Source organism: Dipodomys spectabilis, unplaced genomic scaffold, assembly GCF_019054845.1.
Source record: "Dipodomys spectabilis isolate Male_0828 unplaced genomic scaffold, ASM1905484v1 ptg000175l, whole genome shotgun sequence".
Taxonomy (NCBI): domain Eukaryota; kingdom Metazoa; phylum Chordata; class Mammalia; order Rodentia; family Heteromyidae; genus Dipodomys; species Dipodomys spectabilis.
Genome location: NW_024870852.1, coordinates 20488935 through 20516752, shown reverse-complemented (window position 1 = coordinate 20516752; position 27818 = coordinate 20488935). Strand labels below are relative to the sequence as shown.

Below are 27818 nucleotides of genomic sequence, written 5' to 3'. Positions count from 1 at the left end.
CTCTGTTTCCACATTTGAGGAGGAGGAATGCTCCCTGGAAACAGAAGGCTCAGCTCCAGTCCTTGGAGGGGAGGGCGGGCCTGCAACCCACCGTCAACCTGGGACGCCGTTACTAGGCAACGCCCGGCGTTCTCAACCGCCACCTCAGACTCCCTCCCCCGCCCTCGTCGTCAAGGAGACCGACGCCTCAACTCCGTCTTGCCGTAAAACGCGCGCGCTCTTGCGACACCGCAGCGCCTGCCGCTGCGTGCGCGCCCTCTGCCCCCACCGCCACTCTCCGCCCCGGCCGCCATTGCCTCGTGCCCGCGCCGGTCGGTTGGTAGAGCCTTTGTCCTACAGCGGGCTGAGGCTCAGGCGACAGCGGCGGGCCTGAGGCGACGGAGCGTCCAGGAGCCCGCCGCGCTGGTAGCGGTGAGTGCCGGGAAGCGGTGGCCGTCCGCCGAGGCGTAGGGTTGAGGGGCCGGCGGTTGAGGGGAAGCTGAGGCGGGAGGGCCGGTGGACGCGCGGCCGCGGCCTCTCTTCTCCCGGGTGCGCGCGGGTCTGCGCATGCCCGGAGCGGGGCGCGGTCGCCGCCGGCTCCCGTCCGGCCCAGGCCCAGGCCCAGGCCCACACTCGGGCCTGCGCCGGCAGCCCGCGGTGGGCGGAGGTCGGAGGTCGGCGGCCGGTGGCGTGCCGTCCGCGTGTGCGTGAACTGTCGGTGGAACCGCTGGGTCTCCTGTGTAGAGCCGGGCCGCGCCCCTCCTCGGGTCCCTGCGGACGCGCGCCTGCAGGGCCTCGGCGCGGCGGTGGCGCAGGCGGGATTCGAACCCGCGCTTGAGGCGGCCGGTCTCGGGGAGGGGGGACGTGGGGACACTGTGCGGCGTCCTTGGAGAGCTGTCCCCCGACGTCGCTGCCTCGGGGCCTCCCTGACCGCATCCTCCAGGCTTCGTCTGGTCGTGCGACACCCCGCCCACTTGATAGTCGCGGACCCAGAGAACGGGACGCGGACCTGGGTCAGAACCCGTTGGCTTTCCAGGGTCCTGACGCGGGCACCTTCGGCTCCCCAGTAACGGTGTCTCCCCAGGGTCAGCCTCTCGCGTCGCACCTCGACGATGTACATCTGTACGATTTACTAAACCTTACCTTTTTTTTTTTTTCCTTTTAAACGGACTCTATTGCTTAAACGCGTTTGCTCAAAGCGGAAAACTTCAATCAGAAGCCTCGTAACGGGAAGCCAGTGATTTTTTTCTAATGCTCGTAAAAGAAAATAAATACCTATCTATTAAAATCAACATTGCGTCCTTGTTCCTCTTGAAGTTATTCTGCATCCCACACTTTGAGAAACGCTGCCCTAGGAGTACAGGGCTAATTGTCGTCCTTCTGGCTTTCATTCTGTACACAGAATTCCCACCTCCTGCGGCATAGCAGATCCCATGTCCCATGAAATTCCCCGGGGTCTTCAGGCATGGCAAATTAATACTATCAACTTACTTTCTTACTGACTTGGACGTGGTAGTCCCAGGGAACTGCAGAAACTATCCACCTGATGTGACTCCTGGGTTTTCTTACAGCATTGTACGAACCGTAGTTCAACTGATAGTTGATATTTCTGCCAACCTTGATGGAGCTTTATTGGGTTTTGACAACTCTAGATTTAATATTCTCTGTGTCAGTCTGGATGTGAAAAGTAACCTGTGTTACCTCTTCCCAGATAAGACCAAGCTTTACATTATTGTGGAAATTGTGGAGATCACTTGGCTATTTGTTAGGGTCTATTTTTTCCTTCATTCTGGTTTCTTTGCTTTTCCTTCAGCTCATCTAGATTTTTTTAAATGTCTGACGCAATCAACGTAAAACAAACGGCAATTTTCCTTTTCATGTGTGCTAGAGAAATGTAAGGCTCGGTAAAGTCTAGACACTAGCTATTCAGTACTTCTGAACAAATTTAAGGGAAGCATTGATTATTTGTAAATTAATTATGCGTTCTTAAGCTCTTTTTGTGTGAGAGCAGATTAAATTTGTAAAGGTAATTCAGAAAGATCAATCCAGACCATCAACCCTCTGCCCTCCCCACACACACATACATATACACCAAAGTCTGTTTCTTGTTCCATATTGTATTCCAACAAGATGCTCATGCCTATAGCTTCAGGTGGAAACCAGAAGATCAAGCAAGGTTCAAGACTAGCTTGGGCAAAATATTAGTGAGACCTCCATCTCAACACCAACCACAAAAAGGTGTGCATAGTGGCTGGCTCCTGTCCTCCCAGCTGTGTGAGCTCGCAAGTAGAATTTGGTCCAGGCCTGTTGGTACAAAATATTCAATACCCTATTTGAAAAATAAAGTAAAAAGGATTAGGGGTGTGGCTAAAGTGGTAGAGCACCTGCCTAGCAAGTGTCAAGTCCTGAGTTCAACCAGAAATCATATTCTTAATAACAGAATAGAACTTATTTAAGAATAAGGTATTTTTCCCCAAATTTTTGACAGCAGTCTTGTATAGAAGAGAATTTGATTTTACTCTAGTCCAGTTCTAAATTTCTACACATGGAGCTTTATCAGTGCTCGAAGCTAAAAGTAAACATCCATTAAAAAGGCTTTAGAAGTCCCAGGAGAAAAGATTTGATACGAAACTTCATTTTAATAACCAGTGCAGGCTGGGAAGGTGGCTCAGTGAAAGAGTGCTTGCCTTGCATGCCTGAGGCCCTGGGTTCGATTCCTCAGCACCACATAAGCAAAAAAGAAAAAAAAGGCCTGAAGTGGCGCTGTGGCGCAAGTGGTAGAGTGCTACCTTGAGCTGAAGAGCTGAGGGACAGCGCCCAGGCCCAGAGTTCAGGCCCCACGACCAGACCCAAAACAAAAAAAAACACAATGCAAGCATACCATGTCTATGGCCTGTAGATGGCAGTGCGTTTGTAAGCCTGTTACTATAGAAAGGTTGGAATTTAGTTGTGTTTTTGAGAGTAAAAACTTTTGAAGTTTTAGCAAGGATATATTTTAGTATAATATAAAGTAAGGAAAAGTTTTAAAAAATCCTATCCCTCACAAATGAAGTGGGAGTAAAGATTCAAATGGTGACTCATACCTGCCCTAAACTTTAAGAGAGTGGTTTTGGGTTGGTAAGATGGGTGCTTCTAAACGATAAAGATGTGATCTAGGGGGATAATAGGTGATTTGAGGACTTCTTTTGTCAGATATGTCTTCCAGTTCCAATTATCTGTCTCTAACCATCATGTGTTTACAGTTTTGTGCTCGCATGTGCACACACTCGCATACACCAAAGCTTGAACTAAGGCCTCATACTCACACTTGGCTTGTTTGCTCATAGCTGACTCCTCCAATCTGGCCTTTCTGCTGGTTAATTTGAGATGGATTCTTGAGGACTTTTCTGTTGGGGCGGGCTTTAAACCTCAGTCCTCTAGGGTTCAGCCTCCTGAGTAGCTTTTGGGAGGAGGGGCATTGATAGTAGTATGGGGCTTGAACTCTGGAGCTCAGGTTTGTTTTTTGTTTTGTTTTGTCAGTTGTGGAACTTGAACTCTGAGCCTGGGCACTGTCCCTGAGCTCTTCAGCTCAAAGCAAATGCCACTTCCAGTTTTTCTGGTGCTTAATTGGAAATAAGTCTTAGGGCCTTTCTTCCCTGGGATAGCTTTGAACTGAGATCCTCAGATCTCAGCCCCCTGAGTAGCTAGGATTACCACTGTGAGCCACCAGTGCCTGGCAGGGTCTCCCGTTTATTGGCAGATACTGTACCACTTGCAACGCATACCCAGTCAGAGTTTATAGGTTTTTTTTTTAATATATCACAAGAGTAAGTAGATGTAGACAGCCTTTTGTGTCTCCTATTCATAACTTAATATCTGAAAGTAGGTGTGGTTGGAAGGGAATTAGTTGGTTTTAAACTTAAAAACCCTTAAAAAAAAAAAAGGAAAACCTTCAGAGAAAATATATTTAGCTTTTAGTTCCCTCAATTTACATTGTTAGCTGTAATGATAGAACATACAGATAGCACGACAAATGCCAACTCATTTGCTCCTGCCAATCATCTTGTGGGGTAAGTAATCTAGTATAGTTTACTATATCAGATAGTAAATGTCTAAGTAATAACTCAGAGAGATTTCCTTGTCCAAGATCACCTATTTAGTAGAACATATTAAAGACAAAATTATTGAAGATAAAAGATTGTATGGTTAGTCAAGTTGGGAAATGTTGAGACACAGTGGGTGTTCTTACTCTAGAAATTCTCAGAGATGTCTATATACTAAAGATTATATACAATGTTCATGTCCAAGAGAAGACAATCTCATTGTTCCTTTTTCTCCCATGAATGACTTGAGGTGATACTGCTCCCCAAAATGGACTGTTTTCTACTATTATTTACTCTGTACCTTGTGGTTTAGTAATGATTATCATGTATCTTTGAAATAAGTACTTTTAAAGCTTAGTGTTAACTTTCTTATTGCAAAATATTTGTCCTGGGTTGGGAAGTTGGCTCAGTGGTAGAGCGCTTGCCTTGCATGCCTGAGGCCCTGGGTTCGATTCCTCAGCACCACATAAGCAAAAAAAAAGGCGGAAGTGGTGCTGTGGCTCAAGTGGTAGAGCGCTAGCCTTGAGCTGAAGAGCTGAGGGACAGCGCCCAGGCCCAGAGTTCAGGCCCCATGACCGGATCCAAAAACAAACAAAAACAAAATATTTGTCCTATGGATAACATATACATTTGTCTAGACTATCCATTTTTTGTTTGTTTTTTTGGGTCTGGTCATGGGGCCTGAACTCTGGGCCTGGGCACTGTCCCTCAGCTCTTCAGCTCACGGCTAGCCCTCTACCACTTGAGCCACAGCGCCACTTCCGGTTTTTTTCTTTTTGCTTATGTGGTGCTGAGGAATCGAACCCAGGGCCCCTGGCATGCAAGGCATGCGCTCTACCACTGAGCCACCTTCCCAGCCCCAGACTATCCATTCTTAAGTAAACTGTTTAATTAAAAAGATAGTGCCCATGGGCTGGGAAGGTGGCTCAGTGGTAGAGCACTTGCCTTGCATGCTCGAGGCCCTGGGTTCGATTCCTCAGCACCACATAAGCAAAAAGCCGGAAGTGGCGCTGTGGCTCAAGTGGTAGAGTGCTAGCCTTGAGCTGAAGAGCTGAGGGACAGCGCCCAGGCCCAGAGTTCAGGCCCCACGACCGGACCCAAAAAAAAAAAAAAAAGATAGTGCCCAACAGAAAGTTACCCTCCATGTTAACTGTCATTAATGATTATGAAAAGATAAGGGTAAACATACTGCCTGAAACAGCAGGGAAATGTGAAGTATACTGACATTTTAAAAATACCAGCATAATCGGGGCACTGGTAGCTCACGCCTATAATCCTAGCTACTCAGCTGGCTGAGATCAGAGGATCACAGTTCAGAGCCAGCCCAGGCAGGAAAGTCCATGAGACTCTTATCTCCAATTAAACACTAGAAAACCAGAAGTGGAACTGTAGTTGAAAGTTGGTAGAGTGCTAACCTTGAGCAAAAGAAGCTAAGGGACAGTGTCCAGACCCTGAGTACAAGCCCCAGGACTGGCAAAACAAAACAAAACAAAAAAAGAACTCAGGGACACTACCCAGGCCCTGGTTTTAATCCCCACAACCACAAAAAAATAAATACACAGACATATACACCAGCATACCTGCTGCTTTTAAAATAGTGGTTTTGTTAACACCAGCTATGAATATAGGATGATGATTTTCATTCTTTTTTTTTTTTTTTTTTTGGTCAGTTGTGGGGCTTGAACTGGTTCTGGGCGCTCCCCTGAGTTCTTCAGATCAAGGCTAGTGTTCTACCACTTGAGTCACAGTGCCACTTCCAGTTTTCTGATGGTTTATTGGAGATGAGAGTCTCAAGGACTTTCCTGCCCGGGCTGGCTTCGAACCATGATCCCCAGATCTCAGCCTTCTGAGTAGCTAGGATTACAGGTGTGAGCCACCAGCACCCAGCTTTCATTTTCATTCTTTATCTTATCACTTAGAAAAAAAAAAGGAAAGCGCTAATAAGTCAGGTGAGGGAACAAAAGACACTGTATGAAAGGAAATGTACTCATTACCTGACTCAAGTGATTAATTCCTCTATACATCACCTCTATAATAACAATAAAGTAAATTAAAAAATATAATAAATTTCCCTTCTAAGAACCAAAACTTTAGGGCTGGGAATGTGGTTCAGTGGTAGAGTGCTTGCCTCACATGCATAAGGCCCTGGATTCAATTCCTCAGCACCACATAAACAGAAAAAGCTGGAAGTGGTGCTGGGGCTCAAGTGGTAGAACGCTAGCCTTGAGCTAAAGAGCTGAGGGACAGCACCCAGGTTCAGAGTTCAATCCCTAGGACTGACCAAAAAAAACAAAAACAAAAATGAAAACTTTTCCTAACCATAATACTGAACTCTTGACTTTTCCTAACCATAATACTGAACTCTTGTTATATAAACACTATTGACCTATATAAAGACTTAAATATTAGTGCTGCTTAGTTGGATTGGACAACTAACATGTTATATCTTTAATTTTAGTAGTCCCTAGTTTGTTTCTGGAATGGCTGAATTATTGAGTATTAAACTGGTGCCGTAGCTAGTGAGCAAAATACTGAGAATTTTGAATTACAAGTAATTTGAGTATGCTTAATTATGCAATCAGATATGGAGATACTAAAAAACAATTTTATAACATCTGTCTAGGGTGAGAGATAATATAAGAACTCTTTTTACCAAAAATTTCATACCAAAAGAAAAAATAGATGAGGAAAATGGGATCTTAGTTTAAAAAAAAACTTTAAAAATATATAATTGAATCTTTTGTAGCCTTTGAGAAACTAACCTTAAGACAGCAATTATCAAAATCTGACCAGTCTCTATGCTTGGGAATATAGCTCAGTGGTAATACTAGGGAGGTCCAGTCTCCAGCATTACAGGGAAAAAAAGGAAGGAGGGAAAGAAGTTGGACGGGGAGCACAGAGGGAGGACATGGGGATATGGGGTAAATGTTTCCAAAGACATGGGAACTTTTTCCATTCTGTATATATTGCTTCACCTCACACTACCTGGTCAGATTCTCTGCCACATGAGTCATACCTCAAGTTTTCATGATAGTCTTGCTTAGGCCCTCCTGAAATCGGATTTTCTTATTTGTGCGTCCTCCCTGTGTTGCTAGGATAACAGTTGTGTGCCACAGTGCCCAGCCATTATGCCTCCCAGGTAGCTAGGACAACAGGCTGGTTCCACCCCACCCAGTCATTGGTTCTTACAAACTTACATTGGTAGCTTACAAACTTTTTGCCTGGCTGCTTTTGAACAAAGACCCTCCCAAGTAGAAGGATTAAAGACCACTGTCACCCTCCAGAAGCAAGACTTGGAGCTGCATGAGCCAGATAATACAGCTTTGTTTTGCAGAATTTAGAACTTTAGTTAGCAGTTTCTCATTAGCTAAAGAAATAGATAACATGCTATCAAAAAGAGAGAAACTGCTGGGTGCCAGTAGCTCATGCCTATAATCCTAGCTACTCAGGAGGGTGAGATCTGAGGATCAAGTTCAAAGCCAGCCTGGGAAGGAAAGTCCATGAGACTCTTACCTCAATTAACTGCCAGAAAACTGGAAGTGGTACTATGGCTCAAGTGGTAGAGTGCTCACTTTGACCTGAAGAGCTCAGGGATGGTGATTAGGTCCAGAGTTCAAGCCCCACGACCGACCCAAAGAGAGAGAGAAACTCAGAGTATTTTTTTCTTCCTTTTTGCAACTAGGTAATTGGGAGAAGCAGTTTAACACTTCATATTATTTGTGTGTGTATGCATGTGGGTCCTGGGGCTTAGACACAGAGCCTGGGTGCTATCCCTGAGCTTTTTTTGCTTAAGACAGTGTTCTACCACCAGAGCCACAACTCTACTTCTAGCTTTTTCTGAATGGCTTATTGGAGATAAGATTTGCACGGACTTTCCTGCAAGGTCTGGCTCAAACCCCAATCCTCAGATATTAGTCTCCCCAGTAGCTGGGATTACAGGTGTAAGCCACTGGTGTCCAGACAGATTACTTTTTAAATGATCAGAGGAAATTAAAGGGGTAGACCGACCGCTCACTCCTGTGAAAAGAGGACAATGACCTTATAATTATTAGTAGTATTAACTTCAGTACTCTAGAAACCTGAGTTGATGATTCCATTTCCTTTGGAGTTAGCAGTGTGTTTATACTTTTTATACTGTTTAAAGGGATTACATGTTGACAAATTTTAGTGATTGTCGTGACATTTTCTTTGTAATATGGATTAATTCCTTATGAGTACTTGTTTAGAAAGGCCCCTAAATGGTAAACCTACTTATAATGTAGAAGCTAAAGAATAAGTAGATAAAAGAGTACTAGTTCCTTTATGCATCACCTGAGAAATTTGTTAAACTACATATTCCTAGGCTTAATATTTAGATTCTGTAAGTTTGAGATATGGTTTGGAGCTTGACCTTTTTTAAACTATCTTTCCAGATGGTAAGGATACATCATCATCATAAATAGACATGTATATGTGTGTGTGCGAATATGCACATATATGTATGTATGTATGAGTGAGTGAATGAATGAATGAGGAGGAATAGAATTTGTTTAAAATGAATATAGTTGAAAGTTGTGAATCTCTTACACACAATATGAATATACTTGTCACTACTGAATTATACATTTACAAAGTGACAATGGTGGAGATATAGATCAGTAGTACTTAACATGCTGAGGCCCTGGCTTCCATCTCCAACTAAGTAAAAAAAAAAAAGGGGGGGGGGGCTGAGAAGGTGGCTCAGTGGTAGAGTGCTTGCCTTGCATGCATGAGGCCCTGGGTTCGATTCCTCAGCACCACATAAGCAGAAAAAAAAAGCCGGAAGTGGTGGTATGGCTCAAGTGGTAGAGCGCTAGCCTTGAGCTGAAGAGCTGAGGGACAGTGCCCAGGCCCAGAGTTCAGGCCCCACGACCGGACACAAAAAAAAAAGGGGGGGGGGGGGAGAAGGTAGACTTTTTTTTTGGTTACATGTTCTTTAATAAAAGAATAAGGAAGAATAGTTTGCTTTTTATTTTCTTTTCTTCCTGAATAGTAGATTGAATCAACAGATGGATGGCTATTAATTACTGGCTCCTCAAGCCATTAATCTGTTTTATATTCCTTTATTAAAGATAAAAATATGACCTTATAATTGTTTCTTTTGCCTATTCCTTTACTATCAAACTAATGTTCTCAGAATAACATTACTATAATCAGAATTTTTTTAAAATTTTATTTTGTAAAGATTCTGAGGGGTTATGGTTACATGAGTAAGGTAATAAGTACATTTCTTATTGAGCATTGTTACCTCCTCCTTTGTTTTTCTCCTACTATCCCTTCCCTCTCCTACCTCCTTCACTCCTCCCTGCTCCCCCAAGTTGTAAATTTCATCTCCAACATAGTGTCTTGTGAGTATCATTGTTGCAGTGGGTCATCCTATGTCCTTGTTTCAGCATTTTGTTATTCCCTTTCCCCTCTCCAAATTAGATAAATGTATATACAAGATGCAGGGTACCAAAATCAAGTACAGAGGCAACAGGAGATATACCATAGGGGGAGGAAATATCTTGAGTAGGTTAAATACTCCCTCTATCTTTTTAGGAAGATATACATACAGTAAAAATTGATTAATTTGTCTTCTGTAGTAGTATGCTTTGGTAATTCAATCCATAGCCTTCTAATAGGCCCTCTTCCATCAGTTTCTTCCTTTTCTATAGAAAAAGGGTTTCTCAATCTGCATGTAGTCTTAACATTCACTTCACTTGTCATTCATTTCTCTTATTCTTCCTCCTGTCCCCATGTTCTCAACTAAACATAGTTTCCTGATTTATTATGTCCTTCACACCTTTGAATGTACTAGGATAACTTTTCCTGATAAACTACTTAAGATCAAGTTTTTGTTTTTGTTTTTTTGCCAGTCATGGGGCCTGAATTCTGGGCCTGAACACTGTCCCTCAGCTCTTCAGCTCAAGGCTAGCACTCTACCATTTGAGCCACAGTGCCACTTCTGGCTTTTTCTGCTTATGTAGTACTGAGGAATCAAACCCAGGGCCTTGGGCTGGGAAGGTTGCTCAGTGGTAGAGCGCTTGTCTTGTATGCCTGAGGCCCTGGGTTCAATTCCCCAGCACCACATAAGCAAAAAGAAAAAAAGCAGGAAGTGACGCTGTGGCTCAAGTGGTAGAGCGCTAGCCTTGAGCTGAAGAACTGAGGGACAGCGCCCAGGCCCAGAGTTCAGGCCCCACAACCGGACCCAAAAAAAACAACAACCAAAAACCCAGGGCCTCATGCATGCAAGGCAAGCACTCTACCACTGAGCCACCTTCCCGGCCCTAAAATCAAGTTTTAAGTATTACTTTTAGGTCTTCCCTGTCTCCACCATCATCCTCAGGTCACACATGTGTGTTCTTCCCAGTCTTCTTCTGCCCAGTTCCTCTCCCTTGCTACACATTATCTCTGCCATAATCCTACTTTGTATTGTTATTATGTACATGTACCTCTCTCTCTCTTGCTGGTCCTGGGGCTTGAAACTCAGGACCTGGCGCTATCCCTGAGCCTCTGTGTTCAAGGCTAGCGCTCTATCAGTTGAGCCAAAGCATTACTTCTGGCTTTTTCTGAGTAGTTTATTGGAGATAAGAGCCTCACAGACTTTGCTGCCTGGGCTGGCTTTGAACCCCAATCCTCAGATTTCAGCCTCTTGAGTATCTAGGAATAGGCATGAGCCACCAGCATCCAGCTGTATTTCTCTTTTATTAAACATGAACTCCTCTAAGTTAGGGACTTAAGCCTTAAAGCAGAATAGATTAGAGCACAGGGAAATTAAAATTAATAAATATTAAAAGGGCCATATTCAGACATTAGAATCAGCAAACAAATGAAGGGGGAAAAAAACAGAGCAATTAGATCTCTCCCATCACGTACTTTTAGATGTTAAATTGCAAGAGTAGGGAGATATAAAGGTACTAATCTGAATCTGCCTTCTTTGAGACAAAAACACTGTCCTGAGAGGGCTAAAGAGACAAAAATGAGAGGCATATCCAAGAAAGGAAACTATGAAGTCTACCTAATGTCCTGTGTTTTGGACAGGCCTAAATCATACATACCATCATGATTTAGAATAATAAACAGCACCCATGTTAGCCACTCAGAACCATTGACTATAGAGATTGCTAGCCAACATGACCAGTATATTCTCCCAGCTCAAAAAGTATAAAGACTGAAGACAAGAGCTGCCATTTTGAGTCTTTACTTCCATTTTCTATGCAGAGAGCAAGAAATATTTTCTCACTTTTCCATTTCTCCCTACTTTAACTGTTAGAATAGCCGGGAGCTGGTGGCTCACTCCTGTAATCCTAGCTACTCAGGAGGCTGAGATCTGAGGATTGAGATTCAAAGCCAGCCCGGGCAGGAAAGTCCGTGAAACTTACCTCCAATAAACCACCACTGGAAGTGGCGCTGTAGCTCAAGTGGTGGAGCGCTAGCCTTGACCTGAAGAGCTGAGGGACAGTGCTCAGGCCCAGAGTTCAAGCCCCACCACTGACAAAAAAAAAAAAAAAAAAAAAAAACAAGAATAAAACAAGTTTTTGCTAAACCTTCTACATTGTGAGATTCTTATTGTGAGACCTCTTAAAAGTGCTTTTCATGTGTTAATGTTATAAACCTGTGGTTTTGTATAGAAACTGGGAAGCTGAAGGAACCCTCCCTTCCTTACCCTCTTCTGATGATATAAGATTAACAGGACTTGAATCTCAAAGGACATGGAAAAGGATTTAGCTTTGGAATTTTTCTCTCTAAATCTGTCTTTGAGCTAAGTTGGGGTTTTTCCCTACCTTCTCTCTCAGATTGGCCATCTGAAAGAGGAAAGCAAGCCAAGATAGGTCAGGGGAGGAGAGAAGAGTCCTCTGTTCATAGTGTGGCTCTGAGTAGTAACTCAGTTATGGTCTGGGGATTCACAATATAAAATCAGCTGAAAGCTGGGCACCTGTGGCTTACATCTGTAATCATACCTAGTCAACAGGCTGAGATCTGATGATCACATTTTGAAGACAGCAGGGCATGAAAGTCCATTAGACTCTTATTTTTCGATTAACCACTAGTAAGCTGGAAGTGCTACTGTGTCTTCCAAGTGGTAGAGTACTAACCTTGAGTGAAAAAGTTCAAAATCCAGGCCCTGAGTTCAAGCCCCATGGCTGACCAAAAAAAAAAAAAAAAAATCAACTGAAACTCTGAAGGGCATGTGGCTGGGAGTTGGTGCTGCTTCTCTCTCCCAACCTTCCTGGTTTGTTCTACCTAATGCTAAACCTTTAAGTTTGCTTAAACTCCAAATTTTTCCCAGTATCTGTGAGGTGGGGCAGAAGGACATGACACATATGTCCAGGTCACTACAAGCACTGGCCTTGAGCCTCTCTGTCCTCTTTCAGGGCCAAGGCAACATGCCCCCTGTCCTCCCACACCAGGATTTAGTTTATTCCAGTCACCCACACACACAGGCCCCTCTGGCCAGGAGTACATCTGCACATGCACCCAGGCTCAGCTCTGGCAGATGAGCACATGAGGGACTTAAGAGTGAATTACAATTTTCCTGTCCCAGTTTGTCTTTATCTCCTGAAAGAGCTCCCATGTACTTAACAATTGTACTTAAAATCAATGTTCCAGGTTAGGGCATAGCTGAAAGGCAAGAGGACTGCCCCCTCCTTAGTTCAACTAGAATTAATAAAGCATTTGATTGGTTGTTTTAATGATTTTAAGAGGTCCTATCCCCTTGAGTGGCATTAACTCTTAATAGGCTAATTCAGTCTACCTTTTCCACAGTTACTAAGATAGCCAAGTGTCACCGTTTCAACATAGATGTAATAATTTTCACTTAAATTCGTTGCTTTTTCCTTCTTGTTTTTAAGTGATTTTTTTAAAATTAATTTTAATTTTTTGCTGGTCTTGGGGCTTGAACTCAGGGCCTAGGCACTGTACCGTACCTGAGCCTCTTTGTGCTCAATACTAACGCTCTATCACTTTGAGCCACAGTTCCACTTCTGGCTTTTTTTTTTTTGAGTAGTCCATTGGAGATAAGAGTCTCAAGGACTGTTCTGACCCTGCTGAATTCAAGCCAGGATCCTCAGATCTCAGCCTCCTGAGTAGATAGAATTATAGGTATGAGCCATCAACACCTGCTTAAGTGATTTTAATGTATTTAACATTGTACTAGAAATCTATGGTCTATGTATGTCAGTTTTCTTTAAATGTGAAAAAAGGGTAATTTACGGGGTTAAAGATATTTAAGTTTAATACATGCAAAATGACCAACATGTGCTCTCTTTTATGTGAAATGCACTTGTACATTAGGAAATAAATTAATTTTGAGTCAATGACATTACCCCCTAAACTTGTAAGAGGTCTAAACTTTGATTTTTGTTAGTGCTGCAATCTATTATCTCACCTAATCCAAAGATAATTTTACTTCAAAGATAATACATATATACAAAGGTTTTATATGTGTGTATATGTTTATGTATATATGTGTGTACATAAATGTATATACATATACATTTGCCACACACACATAGTATATCTGTAATAAAAATACATTGTACCTTACTTAAAATTCATTTATTCTAAAAGCAAAAATATATGGGGCTTTACATATTAATGACAAAATAGATCGAAATATAAATTGTCATTCTTCACACTAAAATAAGAGCCAGGTGCTGGTGGCTCACACATATAATCCTAGCTATTCAGGAGAGTGAGATTTGAGGATCATTGTTCGAAGCCAGCCAGGGCAGGAAAATCCATGAGACTCTTAACTCCAATTAACCATCAAAGAGTCAGAAGTGGAGGTGTAGTTCAAGTGGTAGAGTTCTTGTCTTGAGTGAAAAAGCCAGTCAAAAGTGCAGGGCCCTGACTTGAAGCCCTAGTACCAGCACCAAAAACCAAAACAAAAGATATAATTGCTTCCAAAAAAAGATACAATTATTTCAATTAAAGAATAGAATATAGATAATCAAATAAGAGGAAATATATGGTATTCAAAGTGGGATAACTTTTAAAGGATTGATTTAGAAACAGAGCAAACATGTCCTTATTCCTGATTTCTCATTGCGCTTTCCCTGATTTTGCAGTATATCATCAGTCATCTTCATGAACATAGCTTGAGTGAGCAGCCCTCTCATTTTCCCTCCCAGTTTTGGGAATTTAATTAATATGTGGTGTCTGCTGTCTTTGTCAGTATGGTTTTCCCTGTGACACTTTTATTTTCATGTAATTTTATTTCATGTAATTCCAATTTAGTTATTCATTCCTGGTTGTTAGTTGGTTTTTAGCTAAGCCTTTTGGAGAGCTTTATTTGTAGGCAGTTACTGAAAGCATATAGGCTTCTGGATTCTTTCAACAACCAGTGGTACTATCATTTAAACATTGTGATTCATACTCCTCTTGTTTCTGTCTCCATTGTTTTCTGTTGCTGTAGCTTTTTAGTATAAAATGTAGTTTTCAGATAAGAGAGTTGATTTATGTTGTTAGAATTTTAAAAAATCAGAGCTGGGGGCCGGGAAGGTGGCTCAGTGGTAGAGTGCTTGCTTTGCATTCATGAGGCCCTGGGTTCAATTCCTCAGCAACACATAAGCAGAGAAAGCCGGAAGTGGTGCTGTGACTCCCAGTGGTAGAGCGCTAGCCTTGAGCTGAGAGCTGAAGGACAGCGCCCAGGCCCAGAGTTCAGGCCCCATGATTGACCAAAAGAAAAAAAAAATCAGCTGCATACACCTGTAATCTTAACTACTCAGGAGGCTGACATCTGAGAATCGCAGTTCAAAGCCAGCCCAGGCAGGGTAGTCCATGAGACTGACCTCCAATTAGCCACCAGAAAACTGGAAGTGGCGCTGTGGCTCAAAGTGGTAGAGTGCTAGGTTTAAGTGAAAAATCTCAGGGATAGTGTCTAGGCCCTGAGTTAAAGCCCCATGACCGACAAAAAAAGGCAGGCAAAGCAGAGTTCTTGGTACTATGAAAGAAATGTGTATTTTTATTCAAAGACCATTGTGTGAACTCTGTCTGACGTAGTTGTTTAAAATAAAATTGTGAAAAGTTAGGTATTACGTCATTCTCTGACAGTTCTTCATCCCGTTTATGGTTTTAATTTGCTCTACCAGTTTCCTTTAAAACACCATGTTTTCTAGGTTATTATCCCAGTTTCTTTCCTTTTATGTAAATCCTTTAATTTGGCACTAGTTTCCTTTATTAAAAAAATATTTAACTGAAAAGGACATTTAACATGTCAGACCAAAGTTATGCATCTTTTGGTGATTGTGATGATTTTGAATGTAATTACTGAACTTGGAAGTATCACCCAAGTTAAACTGAAGAAGACACTGAGATTGACTTTGGGTCTTAGAAGCAATTGACCACAATATAATAGAATTGGAAAGAAGCATCAGTTCCCCATTTCTGTTTGAAGAAGACATTCCATCTCTAATTAGGAAGACTCTAATTGCCACTGCTTTTTTGTTGATTATTTCTCCAATCATACTTCCTCATCTAATATACGGGAAGTTCTTCAAATTGTCTTTCCACCTTCATTTCCTTGTCTTTACATTAACATCATATTTCTTGAGTTTTATTATATAGCTCTAAGGATTTAAGAAGGAAATAATCTGTTTAGTACAAAAACTTCTTTACGTGCTGGGAAGGTGGCTCAGTGGTACAGCGCTTGCCTTGCATGCCTGAGGCCCCAGGTTCGATTCCCCAGCACCACATGAGCAAAAAAAAAAAAAGCCGGAAGTGGCGCTGTGGCTCAAGTGGTAGAGTGCTAGCCTTGAGCTGAAGAGCTGAGGGACAGCGCCCAGGCCCAGAGTTCAGGCCCCACGACCGGACCCAAAAAATACAAAACAAAACAAAAAAACCTTCTTTACTACTAAAAGTATTTGCATTTTCAAAGGAAATTTTGTTTAAATGAACCTCTAATTGACAGGAACACAAATTTTCTAAAAGTTCTGTGTGTATATGTCAGGATTTTTTTTTTTTTTTGCCAGTCCTGGGGCTTGGAACTCAGGGCCTGGGCACGGTCCCTGAGCTTCTGTTGCTCAAGGACAGTGCTCTACCACTTGAGCCACAGCACCCTTTGTGGCTTTTTCTTTTTATGTGATACTGAGGAATCTAACCCAGGGCTTCATGCATGCTAGGGCAAGCACTCTACCACTAAGCCACATTCCCAGCCCAGGATTTAAAAAAAAATACGGAGATTGGTGGTAATGTTGGTGATCCCATTTTTACAACTTTGGCCAAAAATCTCCCAACTGTAACCTGAGCAGTCCTCTTGAATAAAAATTCATGCCAAAAATTGAACATCTCATTTTTATTCAAATCTGTTTATTCTCCTCTGTTAAGATGGATATCAAACAACCCCTTAAATTCGAGTCATGCATATGACATAGCATACTACGTGTGCTAACCTCTAAAATAAAGTAATTTGAGGGGTAGAGGTATGGCTCAGGTGGTACAGTGCTTTCCTAGTAGTACAAAGCCCTGAGTTGTGTGGAGACCTTCAGGTTTAGGATGTAGCTGAGTGGTAGTGATTGTCCAGCATGTGCAGTGCCCTGGCTTCTGTCCCTAGCATGAGGAAGGGAGAAGAGCAATATATGTCTGAAAGCTCTCTTTTTTGCAAAGTAGCAGAAACCACCTCATATAAATATATAATTGCTAGTCTTGAATATTCTTTAATACCCTTTCAAGTAATTGCAGAAAAAAACCTTTACCACTTTGAAAGTAAAATATCTTCTTCATTTTTAGAACCAGTTTTACCTCAAAGATATAATCACTTTGGTCTCATAACTCCAATATGGAACACTCAGAATCAGAGACAATGTAATGCTCCTTTTCATATGCAGAATCAAGTTACTGCATTAAATGTAAACTTACCAACTAAAGTAATACTATTTGGAGCTGGCACACACCTGTAATTCCAGCATTTGAGAGACTGAGACAGAAGTATTCCTAGTTCAAGGCCTGTGTGGGCTACGTAGTGAAACCCTGCCAAAAATAAAAACAGGGGGGCCATGTATTCTGTGTTCTTACCTAAATGCCTGCTGGGTTTAAGCAGTTGGCTCAGGCCTATAATCCTAGCTCAGGAGGCTGAGATCTAAGGATCACAGTTCAAAGCCAGCCCAGGCAGGAAAGTCCAGGAGACTCTTATTTTCAATAAACCACTCAAAAACTGGAAGTGGTGCTGTGACTCAAAGTGGTAGAGCACTAGCCTTGAGCAGTACTCAGGGACAGCACCCAGGCCCTGAATTCAACCCTCACAACTGACCTAAATAAATAAATAAATAAATCACAAGACCATTTAATGATACATAGAATCAAGCTGGTGAAATGCTTATTTAAAAGAAATGATTATATAGTTAGTGTATTCCAGTGATATTTTGAAAGCTACTTTAATCCAAGATAATATGTTTTGCTGTGAATCATAAGTATTCTATATTGGAAGTTTGGACAAAGTCAGTGACTAAACTAGTCCAGTAAACCTAAACTGGTGTTCTTCACAATTACATGTAAAAGAATTAGATTCCATAATACCTGTCTTTATGTAGTATGTAAATTGGACATTTGTGAACTTTAAGAGTTGTACATTGTAAAACTACCCTACATAGTACCAAAGCTGTGGTCAGATATTATTGGCCATTTTTATACAGAAAATTTTTCTTATTTCCTATACTTTTGTAGAATATTGTCTAATTGAAGTAAGTAGCAGTTTAGATAGAGTATACTTTCTGACTATTCAGATTTAGGTTAACCTAAGTTTTATCAAAGCTATCTTTCTCTTAGGCATAATAAAACTTCTGATTTAAAATGGAACTATGGGTCATTCTCACTGAGGAACTCAAAAGTTGGCAGCATAGCAGGGTACAGTCTATTCCAGACTACTAAATTGTTCTTGCTGTGCCCTTTCACATGATAGGAAACTGCTTGGGATCTTTTTTTTTAATACATAATTACTGTTTTAAAGCACTCTAATTATTTGAGTGTTGAGTGCCATTTGAGTCATTAGATATGCTATTAATTGTTTAATACAGAAGAGGAACAAAACTGCAGCAGGAAGCATTTTGTCATTCATCTGAAATGTGCAAGTTTTAATGTATTCAGTTATTTGTAAGCCTGTACAATTATCAAGTTTTATTTTGGGGGATAAAACTGCATTGACTCTTAAAACATAGTGCTTTTCTATTTTTGTAAAGTCAGGTATGCTTTGTTTCTTTTAGCAAAACAGGCTTTAACTATAAGCTTGTAAGATTCCACTAATCTCTCTCATCTAGTTGTATGTGCTATAGTTTTCTCTAATGATAACTTTTTATGAGGAATGTTTCATTACCTAAATCCACTTTACCAAATAGCAATTCTTATTCTTAGGTACTTGTCTACGAAGATTATAGATGTTAACAGGTCATATACTTTGATTACAAAAAATTTAATTTTCTTCTGCCCTACATCCATTTTTGAAGATTCTTACCAACGTAATACAATGCAAGACACTAAAAAGAGGTCCTGCTTCATGAAATATTGGAAATTTTAAAACAATGGATTTCAGCCATTTGTGACATAGAATTATTTTCCCTTTATTTTTTCCCAAACCCTTTTTTCTTTCTTCCTCCCCCCCCCCCCCCCCAAAATAACAACAACAAAAGCCTACATTGTGGCTTTCTGGTACTTTAGAAAACAACCTTTTCCTCTCTTTGGTTGGGAGCTGTCAGGTTTAGAGCTTTGCAGGGTTTGACATGGTCAATTTTACACAAATTATGTGTTAGCTAGAAAACTGAGGGACATTCTTTACCTACCAAACCATGACATTGTAATGCCTTAATAATAAAAATTGTTGAAAAGTGTCTCTGCTGAATGGATTTTCTTACACCATCTGGTTGTCATTGGTTTTTTTTTTTTTTGTTATTGCTTTCATTTAAAATGTGCTGATGATCTTGTTTTTATTCCGTAGCATTGAACAGATGGGTTGATTATTCTTTTCAGATATTAATAAGGCAGCGGAAAGAAGAAATATGAATACGGCTCCATCAAGACCCAGCCCCACACGAAGGTAAAGTACCCTGAAGCAGTCAGTGAGTTACCTTGGGAGAGTTGGGCTCTGGGGAGTTAAGCCCAACTTCGTACGTCAAAGGTCTTTTCTGCCCCCCAACAAATCAGAAACGCTCAAGCAAACAATAAGAACATGAACCTGTATGACGGGCCTTGCTCAAGCTTTTTTAAAACACATCAGGAGATGCAGAGGAAGCTTTGTGTTTTCCGTGGCAAGCCCAGCAAGTTCAGCTTGCAACATGAGTTGCAGGCAAGTGGAAGAGGATAAACCTCTGTCTTTGCCCTGTTCACATGTCAATGGGAGCCTCCAAAGCAGTAGGAATGCCCCAGGGTCGCTGGTGTATGCCATGCTGCATTGCAGCAGGCAGCAGAGATTCGACTCTTCATTCCAAATGGCTGCCGGTCCAGATGTTAACTCGGGTTTATTGGAAAGAGCTGCTTGAGAGATTGCTGCCGTGCCTGTGCTGCAGATCCCCTGTGCTTGCATGCTTGGGTTACCTGTTTGAGGGGAAATAAAAAGGGCAATACATCCCACCTCTTAAAAGTCTCCCTTTTTCTTAGCTTTTCTGGAAATAGGGGGCATTCCTGGAATGTACCCTTCAGTACGTATAAAAGAGGTAATCCTGGTGTGTACCCTCAACATACAAATTAAATTGGCCCTTTCTTTCATGGAAGAATATTACCAATATTGTCATTTACACCAAAGAACAGTATATTATATATTATATCCAAACTCTGTGTTTCATAACAACACACAAGTGGACATTTGTGCAGTTTGGTATGGACTGCAGCTATGTATGATGTGTCATGTCTGGTATCTCTTCCAGGTTTAAGTGAATACTCAGTATGGATTTTGCCTTTGCCCTTCAGTAAAATGCATTTTCCACAGAAACTACATACCTAATTTATATCCCACAGAAAATTACATTTCCTACAGTAAGCTAAACACCGCAAAACACAGTGAAATCTTGTACTGCTATCACCACAGGATCTGGGGAAATGCCCAACTAAGCATGTACACATAATATATAGCTGTTTGCTTTTGATCAAAAACACCTATATATTTTGTCATCTACTTACACAAAAGAATGACTTGTGTAGTTCCTGTGTATACTCCTACTTGGATATAAAGGGAAGGTGATTTCCAGTTACTAAAAATACATTATATGTGTGTGCTCTGCAGAGTTTGTGCAGACCCTAGGGGTAAGGAAATGCTGATTTCAGGTGGATTCTTTGTTTATTCTGCTCACTCAGAAGTATAATTATAGTAACACCAGAGCTGTCAGGTGGATGCTCTGTATCCTGGTTTTATTGCAGAAGTGAGCATATACATTAGTATCTTTTCTAACCATAAGTATACCTGTAGCTTACAACAACAATACTGGTTGATTTGTTGGCATATGTGATTAGCAGAGTACATAAAATACCTTCTTCCATTAGGCTGCATCTAATTATGCTGCAAATTTAGGGCATTCCCATCTGTATTGTTCCTCATTAAACGTGCAATTGGGGGGCTAAGATGGTCAGAAATACAAGGCTCCTGTTGGAAGCTACAATTGCCAAATGGGTTGAAAAGAAACTTGATGTGTGTCCAATTGCCAAAAGGCACTAATGTGTAACTTTCTAAACAAAGCAGGAGGAGTTGTGGAATTTCTAACTAATAACATAAGTGACTCCACTAGTAAAATCTTCCCACTCTGTTATCTCTATAAGGCATGTAATCTGTATGTAATGTTATTTGTGTTTTTGAAGAAGGAAAATAAAAGTAGTTCTTTATTTAGACTGGCGGCTCAAGTAATAGAGTGCCAGCCAGGAGCAAAAAGCCTAATGAGAGCAAGAGAGGGCCCTGAGTTCAAGCCCTTGTACCAACACACAGACATACACATACACACAGCATGTAGATGTTTTTTTCTGCTTGAAATTAAGAGGGTGTTTTATTCATCCTAATAATTAACCTGTTGCTTTTACATTGCTACTTGATTATAGATACTCAGAATTGCAGTTTTAGAACCTCTGGTTACTGGGGCATTAAACTAAAAAGATTAATTTTAGCCTAGCCTAAAGTACAACTCCATAATTTCATCTATAAGTGAATAGGCTTATACTTTTTTACAAAAATATATTTCCACAAATAACCTTTTCAAATGAGCTTCTTACCAGGTAGTGCAAATATAAATATATACAAGTCATTATATACCTCTAAAATGTCACCTTCCTCAGAACTAAGTTATAAAAGGAGGTCATTTAGGGCTGGGAAGGTGGCTCAGTGGTAGAGCGCTTGCCTTGCAAGCCTGAGACCCTGGGTTTGATTCCTCAGCACCATATAAGCAAAAAAGAAAAAAGCCGGAAGTGGTGCTGTGGCTCAAGTGGTAGAGCGCTAGCCTTGAGCTGAAGAGCTGAGGGACAGCGCCCAGGCCCAGAGTTCAGGCCCCACAACCGGACCCAAAAAAAATAAAAGGAGGTCATTTAGATTTGGATAAAGCAATGACTTCCTTTTATATTAGTAACCAATAGAAGGGATAGCTAGGCTAATATAATTTGATCAGTAATCAATGTTCCCTTTGCAGTATGTCTCTGTGTTCCTCAGTATGTTATTTAACATGATACAGCCATGCTTATTTACCCCATACAGCCATGCTTATTTACCCCCAGGGAAGAAGGATAGTCACATATAGTAAAATTTGTTCTGAGCAAGGTGAGTCTGATAAAGCTACTTTCTATGTATATATGTAGACATGCCAAAATTAAATCCTCCCTAAAGTACTAACTGATGTTATTTTTTAATGTAATAAATGAAATAAGAAAAAGAAAAAAAATCATTCTGAGTGAAAGGTCTTGGGATTTTACCATGATTTAAAAAAAAAAAAAAAAAACATCTCGGAGCTGGGCACTGGTGGCTCCTGCCTGTAATCCTAGCTACTCAGGAGGCTGAGATCTGAGGGTCATGGTTTCAAGTCAGCCCAGGCAGGAAAATCTGACAGCTCATTTCCAATTAATGACCAAAAAAAAAAAAAAAGCCGGAATTGGAATTGTAGTTCAAGTGGTAGAAAACTCAGGAATGATGCCCAGGCCCTAGTTCAAGCCCCAGGGTTGGCAGATGCGTGCGCATGTGTGTGCACGTGTGCACGCACGCGTGCGCACACACACACACACCAGGGCTGGTATGCTGTTGAACAACTACAATCCCAGCCTCTTGAGAGATGGAGACAGGAAGATTGTGAAATTGGGCCAGCCCCAGAAAAGCAAAAGCAAAAAGGGCTTAATTGGCAAAATGCTTAGCTAGCATGCACGAGCCCTGGGTTCAAACCCCAGTATCACAGAGGAAAAAAGTCCAGGCAAATTGAACATTGTATTCAAAATAAAGCACTGTTTCAGAAACATGGTAGCTCAAGGTACCAAGCTACATGGGAGGCAGACATGGAGGGTTGTCATTCAAGACCAGCCTGAGCATAAAAATCCTCAACTCTTAACCAAAGGCTGGGTGCATTGCTACACAGCTGCTATCCCAGCTGTAGGGAAGCACAATGCCTGGACATAGTGTCACATGCCTGTCATCCCCATTAGCATGGGAGGTGCAAGTAGGAGAATCGCCACAGGCATAAAACATGACCCTTCCTCAAAAGCTTGAGGTTTGTCTCCAATGATAGAGCAGCCAACTAGTAAATGTGGGGCCCTGAGTATGCACTAGCATTTGGTCATTGCTCTGATCATACCTTATGTCTTGAAATAGTACCCCAATAGAACAAAAGTAAAATGCAACAAGTAGGAAAGATGAGTGACTGGTTAACCTGGAAGGGGCTAATCACTTACCTCAGAGTGTACTATTTATTTGGATACTTCCAGTTAAAGCCTTGACATGATTACAAATGTACCAATAACCAAAATGCCTTCATTTGGCAGCCCTAATGAGTCTTGTGCTCCCAGCCATAGAGGATGCCTTGTTCATAAGGAGAAAAACAAAACTCACTTACCTTTATGCCTCAGTGCTTCCTACTTTTAATAAGAAAATTGCCTGGTGCTGGTGGCTCACGCCTGTAATCCTAGCTACTCAGGAGGCTGAGATCTGAGGATCACAGTTCAAAGCCAGCCCAGGCAGGAAAGTCTGTGACACTCTTATCTCCAATAAACTACTAGAAAACCGGAAGTGGTGCTATGGCTCAAGCAGTAGAGTGCTCGCCTTGAGCTGAAGAGCTGAGGGACAGCACCCAAGCCCAGAGTTCAAGCCCCACGACCGACCCTCCCAAAAAAATCTTAATAAGAAAATTATCTTTAGACATACTGACAAGACCTTTATAGCACCTTGGTTTACTGGACTTTAATGTTGAATGTCAAAACACCTAGATATATCCTTGGGAATTTTCACAAGATTATCACCTCTTCAAGTGTCTCTGTAAACCACAGTTCTCCTGGCATTGCTCTGTGATGTGCTTCCCTAGTGACTCCAACTGTCACAGTTTAATTCTGACACTGTTGGCCCAACCAAGCGCTGAACTCTGCATGAGGGACCCCTACTGGATCACATTTTAGCCTAATTCCTAACAATTTAATCCTTGGACCACATGTTGGACTGCTTTGTATATAGTGCATAGTGACTGTACCAGTTGTCTCATGTTGATCCTGAGTATTAGCATTATCCTAAAAATGATGGATCTTCATTCACTAAATCATGATTCTGATTATGTCTTAGACATTCTCAATAGCTATCATCAGTACAACACTAGCAAGCTCAGTCTTGTGTCATGAATGTATGCATACTTGGCCTCCAAGTATTAGAAGTAAGTGCATTTCCTAAACCTTCCCATATGACCTACAGAAGAACAAGTAGATTTACTTGTCTAAATCAAAGCTCTGAGGAGGATTGTGAAAGATAGTAAACATGGCATCTCTGGTGGAAGTCAGTGGGAATTGGCTCATCACAAGTAGCCTGGCTATGGAGACATTTCCAACATGGCTTCAAGTGCTTTCTATTTGCCCGTAGGGCCTTCAGTAATTCCTTGCTCCTTGGGTGTGAGATAGCCCTAACAATAGATGGGCCTCACTATGTCTCAGGCTATGCATGATCTACAACAACACTTGAAGAATGAACAATTCTCAGCAAGTACCATCTCCACCAACAGAAACACCGTATTTGGACTTGCCTGCTTCCTAGGGAAAATGCATGGGCACTTAACGAATTTTGGATCTGTGATGTACACTATATGCCACCTGCAGCTCATGGCACAGTTCTGCACAAGTCATATCTCTAACAGCATGGAGCCATCATGGTGGGGATTCAGCATTGTACAGCAACCAGCATTTAGTTAATATTTGTGGACAATATCAGAAGCTGGGAATCCTAAGAAAATATTTTCGCAGAGTCAAAAGACTTGCCCTCCAAAGGAAAATATTCCAGTGAGCAGAAAGGAAGAAAGGACAACCTGTCCTCCTCAGAAAAGAGAAAAAGATGGAGACCTTTCTCCCTGACCAGTATAGCCAAAGCCAACCACCTCTCTGGATCTGAGGTTTCAGAGGCTTGATGAAGAGCAGCTCCAGTCAGTCTTTTAGGATGACTGCAGTTCTTGGTCTGTAAGCTCGCAAATGCCTACTATTCAACAAGCTCCTTTAGTCCCCAGCAAGAGAAGCACAACTACCAGCCATCTGAGCCATGGTTTTTCCTTCACCTGTCCCTCCTTTACCTCTAAAATGTTTCCCAGTGATATGGTTGTATTTTTCTCAAAGTGAAGAATATTTGCCTCTTTCCCCTGCTTAATAGGAACTTGACAGCAAAACTTGTGTTTGCCACCTGCTTCAGTTTGTGGACTATAGTGCTGAAATTAACTGCTGTTCATTTTCTTTTTAGCTCTTAGTTACCTTGTACTAGAGGGTATGCCGCACTGGTTTTCCTTAGTAATGCACCTCCTGTGATGATACTGTGAACTATACTGTGCTCCAGAGACTTGCTTGTAGCCTACTTCCTGAGGTCAAGCTTCTCATGCAGGACGCTCCGCACATTCAGCATCCTGCACACTGTGCCACCCTTTTCTTATCTGTGTTCTTGTTTGGGGAAAGATGGTAGGGTCAGTAACAGGAGCCTTTTTCTTCTGAGAAGTTCTTTGTTTGGGTCCCAAAGTGACCCTAAAAGGATTTTTGTTTGCTTTTATCTCCAGAACAACAGTATGGAAGACCATTGTTCATCTTTTGGAAAAAGGAAAAGAGCTTTACCCTTTCATTTTAAAAGTAATTTTCTTTCTTGTCCCTATTACCACTGTTCCTTTGGTTCTTTTTCCTTTATGATTGTCACCTCTTACAGTTTCATCCTGAAGGCAATTGAAAGAAAATTAGTGGTTGAGTTGTACGTGGACTTAGGATACATTGAGTGTCTTGTTTTGATATACTGGAGACATGGACCCAGACTTAGTCAAAATAGGATATAATCGTTCTACAGGGTTAGACTCCTGACAGGTAAGTAAAATTACAGGCTCACAACTATAATCCTGGCTACTTAGGAGGTTGAGTTCTGAGGAACATGGTTCAAAAGTAGCCTAGGCCATCTGAGAACCTCATCTCCAATTAAACACACACACACACGCACACGCGCGCCATAAGTGGGGCTATGGCTCAAGTGGTAAAACAACAGCCTAGAGGAAAAAGAAAAAAAGCTAAGGGACAGCAATTAGCCTGAATTCAAGCCCCTATGCTGGCACAAGAGAGAACCATGGGGTTTGTCATCACAGCTCAATAGTAGAGCACTTGCTAATACATATGAGGCCCTGAGTTCCATCTCCAGAACATTAAAAATAACTAAAGAGAATAAACATGGCATGTATAATTGTCCTAAGTCTGAAAAACACACAGTGACATAATGTTCTTAACCATATTTCCAGCAGCCCAAGGCTTTGTATTTGGCCTGTGGTCTGTCAGGTTCATGATATTTCAGCCCTGATTGCCAAGAACACTTGAAATCTGATTCCACCTCTAATGACAACTTCCAACTGTTCCCCAAGGCAGGTTTATCCACTGATCATTAATAATCCAAAAATACTTTCCACTTGTCACTTCTTATTGGATCTTGAATTTTGCCCCTACTGTACACTTTTTCTTATGTTACATATGTTAAGAGGATTAGTTGATAGAATAGGGAAAGTTGGAATAATCATTAAGAACTAATGTTTATTGTCATATTTAAATTCCCATTTAAATGCCATGTTTGCTTCACAGCAAGAATATTAGTGTACCTTCAAATATGAAAAGACGTGTGTGCCTGTAGTGCCAACTGATTGAAAGACCGAGACAGATCATCTGAACTGAGTTCAAAATCAGCCTGGGAAAACAGCACCTCCATCTCAAATGAATACATAAATGTGTAGAAACTAGGACTTCCCCCATAGAAGTGAAATTGGCATTTAAATTGTTTTTCTGTACCTGTAAAGGTGAAGTTTCCCACCAAGCTGATGACATTGTAAGGAATTCCTTGTACGTATAGTTGTAAATGACAGAAGAACAAAACATAGTATAAACTGCTCCTAGTGACTTACAGTTTAGAAAATAATTCAGCTCATGAAATATTTTACTAAATTCCTACCAGACAATACTGTTTGGTAGGGAAGCAGTGGACACAAGTACACTGGAGCACTGCTTAATGAAGAGACTGTATTCTGAGAAGATGTTAAGTGATTCTGTTTGTGAGCATAATAGGGTATATGACTACAACATCACTTGGTGATATAAATCTTATGGAAGCTCTTGAGCAAAATATAGTACATGATTAATTACAAGACAGTTTAGTAATTGCAGTATTAGAAGTATGTACAGGAGTGAGCTTCATTTAGCATATTTATAGAGTCTCCTATGTGTCAGAGATACTGCTACCTGGTGGATATATAGTACAAAGACACGGATAGTTTGTGTAGAACTTGCAGTCTAGTAGGATAGACTACTGGATTAGGGAGTAAATTATATTTCTGTGCCAAAACATGGAAAAACCGCAAATTCACTCCTGCTGCTCAAGTGAAGAAAGTAGGAAAGATCTAGGTAATTCACAGATGAAAGGCTCATAGGCAAGAAAGTGGAGAGGGAACATGAGGTTGGAGAAGATGGGAGCCAAGATCATTCAGGATCTACCTAGGTCTGGTAGAGATTTTGGAATGAATTCTAAGTTCTTGGAAAGTAATGAAGGGTTTTACATGTTTGGTTGGGTGGGTAAGGTCATTGTGCATTGACCATCAGTGTTACTAGTGGAGGTAAAATGAGCAGAACTGACACCAGTTTTGGAGAGAGGAAGAAAAAACAGGAGGAAATGTGGTTGGAAGAGTGAATAAAGCTTGAAGGGAAGGATGACATCTCGTTTCCTGGCTTAAGCCACTGCACTTGCCATTTTCTGGGGTAGGAAGGACTGAAGAAGGAGCCTATTTGTTAGTGAAAATTAAGAGCTTGGGGCTGGGTGCCAGTTTCTCATGCCTGTAATCCTAGCTGCTCAGGAGCCTGAGATCTGAGGATCTTGGTTTGAAGCAAGCTGGGGCAGAAAAATCCCCCTGAGACTCTTATCTCCAGTTAACCACTCAAACCAGAAGTGGCACTGTGGTTTAAGTGGTAGAGCAGTAGTCTTGAGCATAAAGAGGCTCAGGGTTAGCACCCAGGCCCTAAATTCAAGCCCTATAACCAACCAAACAACAAAGTTTGGGGGAAGGTTTTACAGAGGAGGTATTCTGTAAAGTTTGTCAGACATAAGACATTATACAAAGGTAAATACCATAT

The 27818-nt window shown here is 41.4% G+C and overlaps 1 protein-coding gene across 3 annotated transcripts in view; it reads left to right on the top strand.

Moving 5' to 3' along the window:
* Positions 1 to 274: 274 nt before the first annotated feature.
* Ncoa5 (nuclear receptor coactivator 5) overlaps positions 275 to 27818 on the top strand; it is a 39625-nt gene continuing 12081 nt past the window's right edge. For all 3 annotated transcript variants that reach the window (XM_042694389.1, XM_042694388.1, XM_042694390.1), the window contains exons 1-2: positions 275 to 411; positions 19020 to 19086. In XM_042694389.1, coding sequence (XP_042550323.1) covers positions 19049 to 19086 — 38 coding nt within the window. In that variant the 5' untranslated portion in view covers positions 275 to 411; positions 19020 to 19048. The remainder of the gene's footprint in view (positions 412 to 19019; positions 19087 to 27818) is intronic.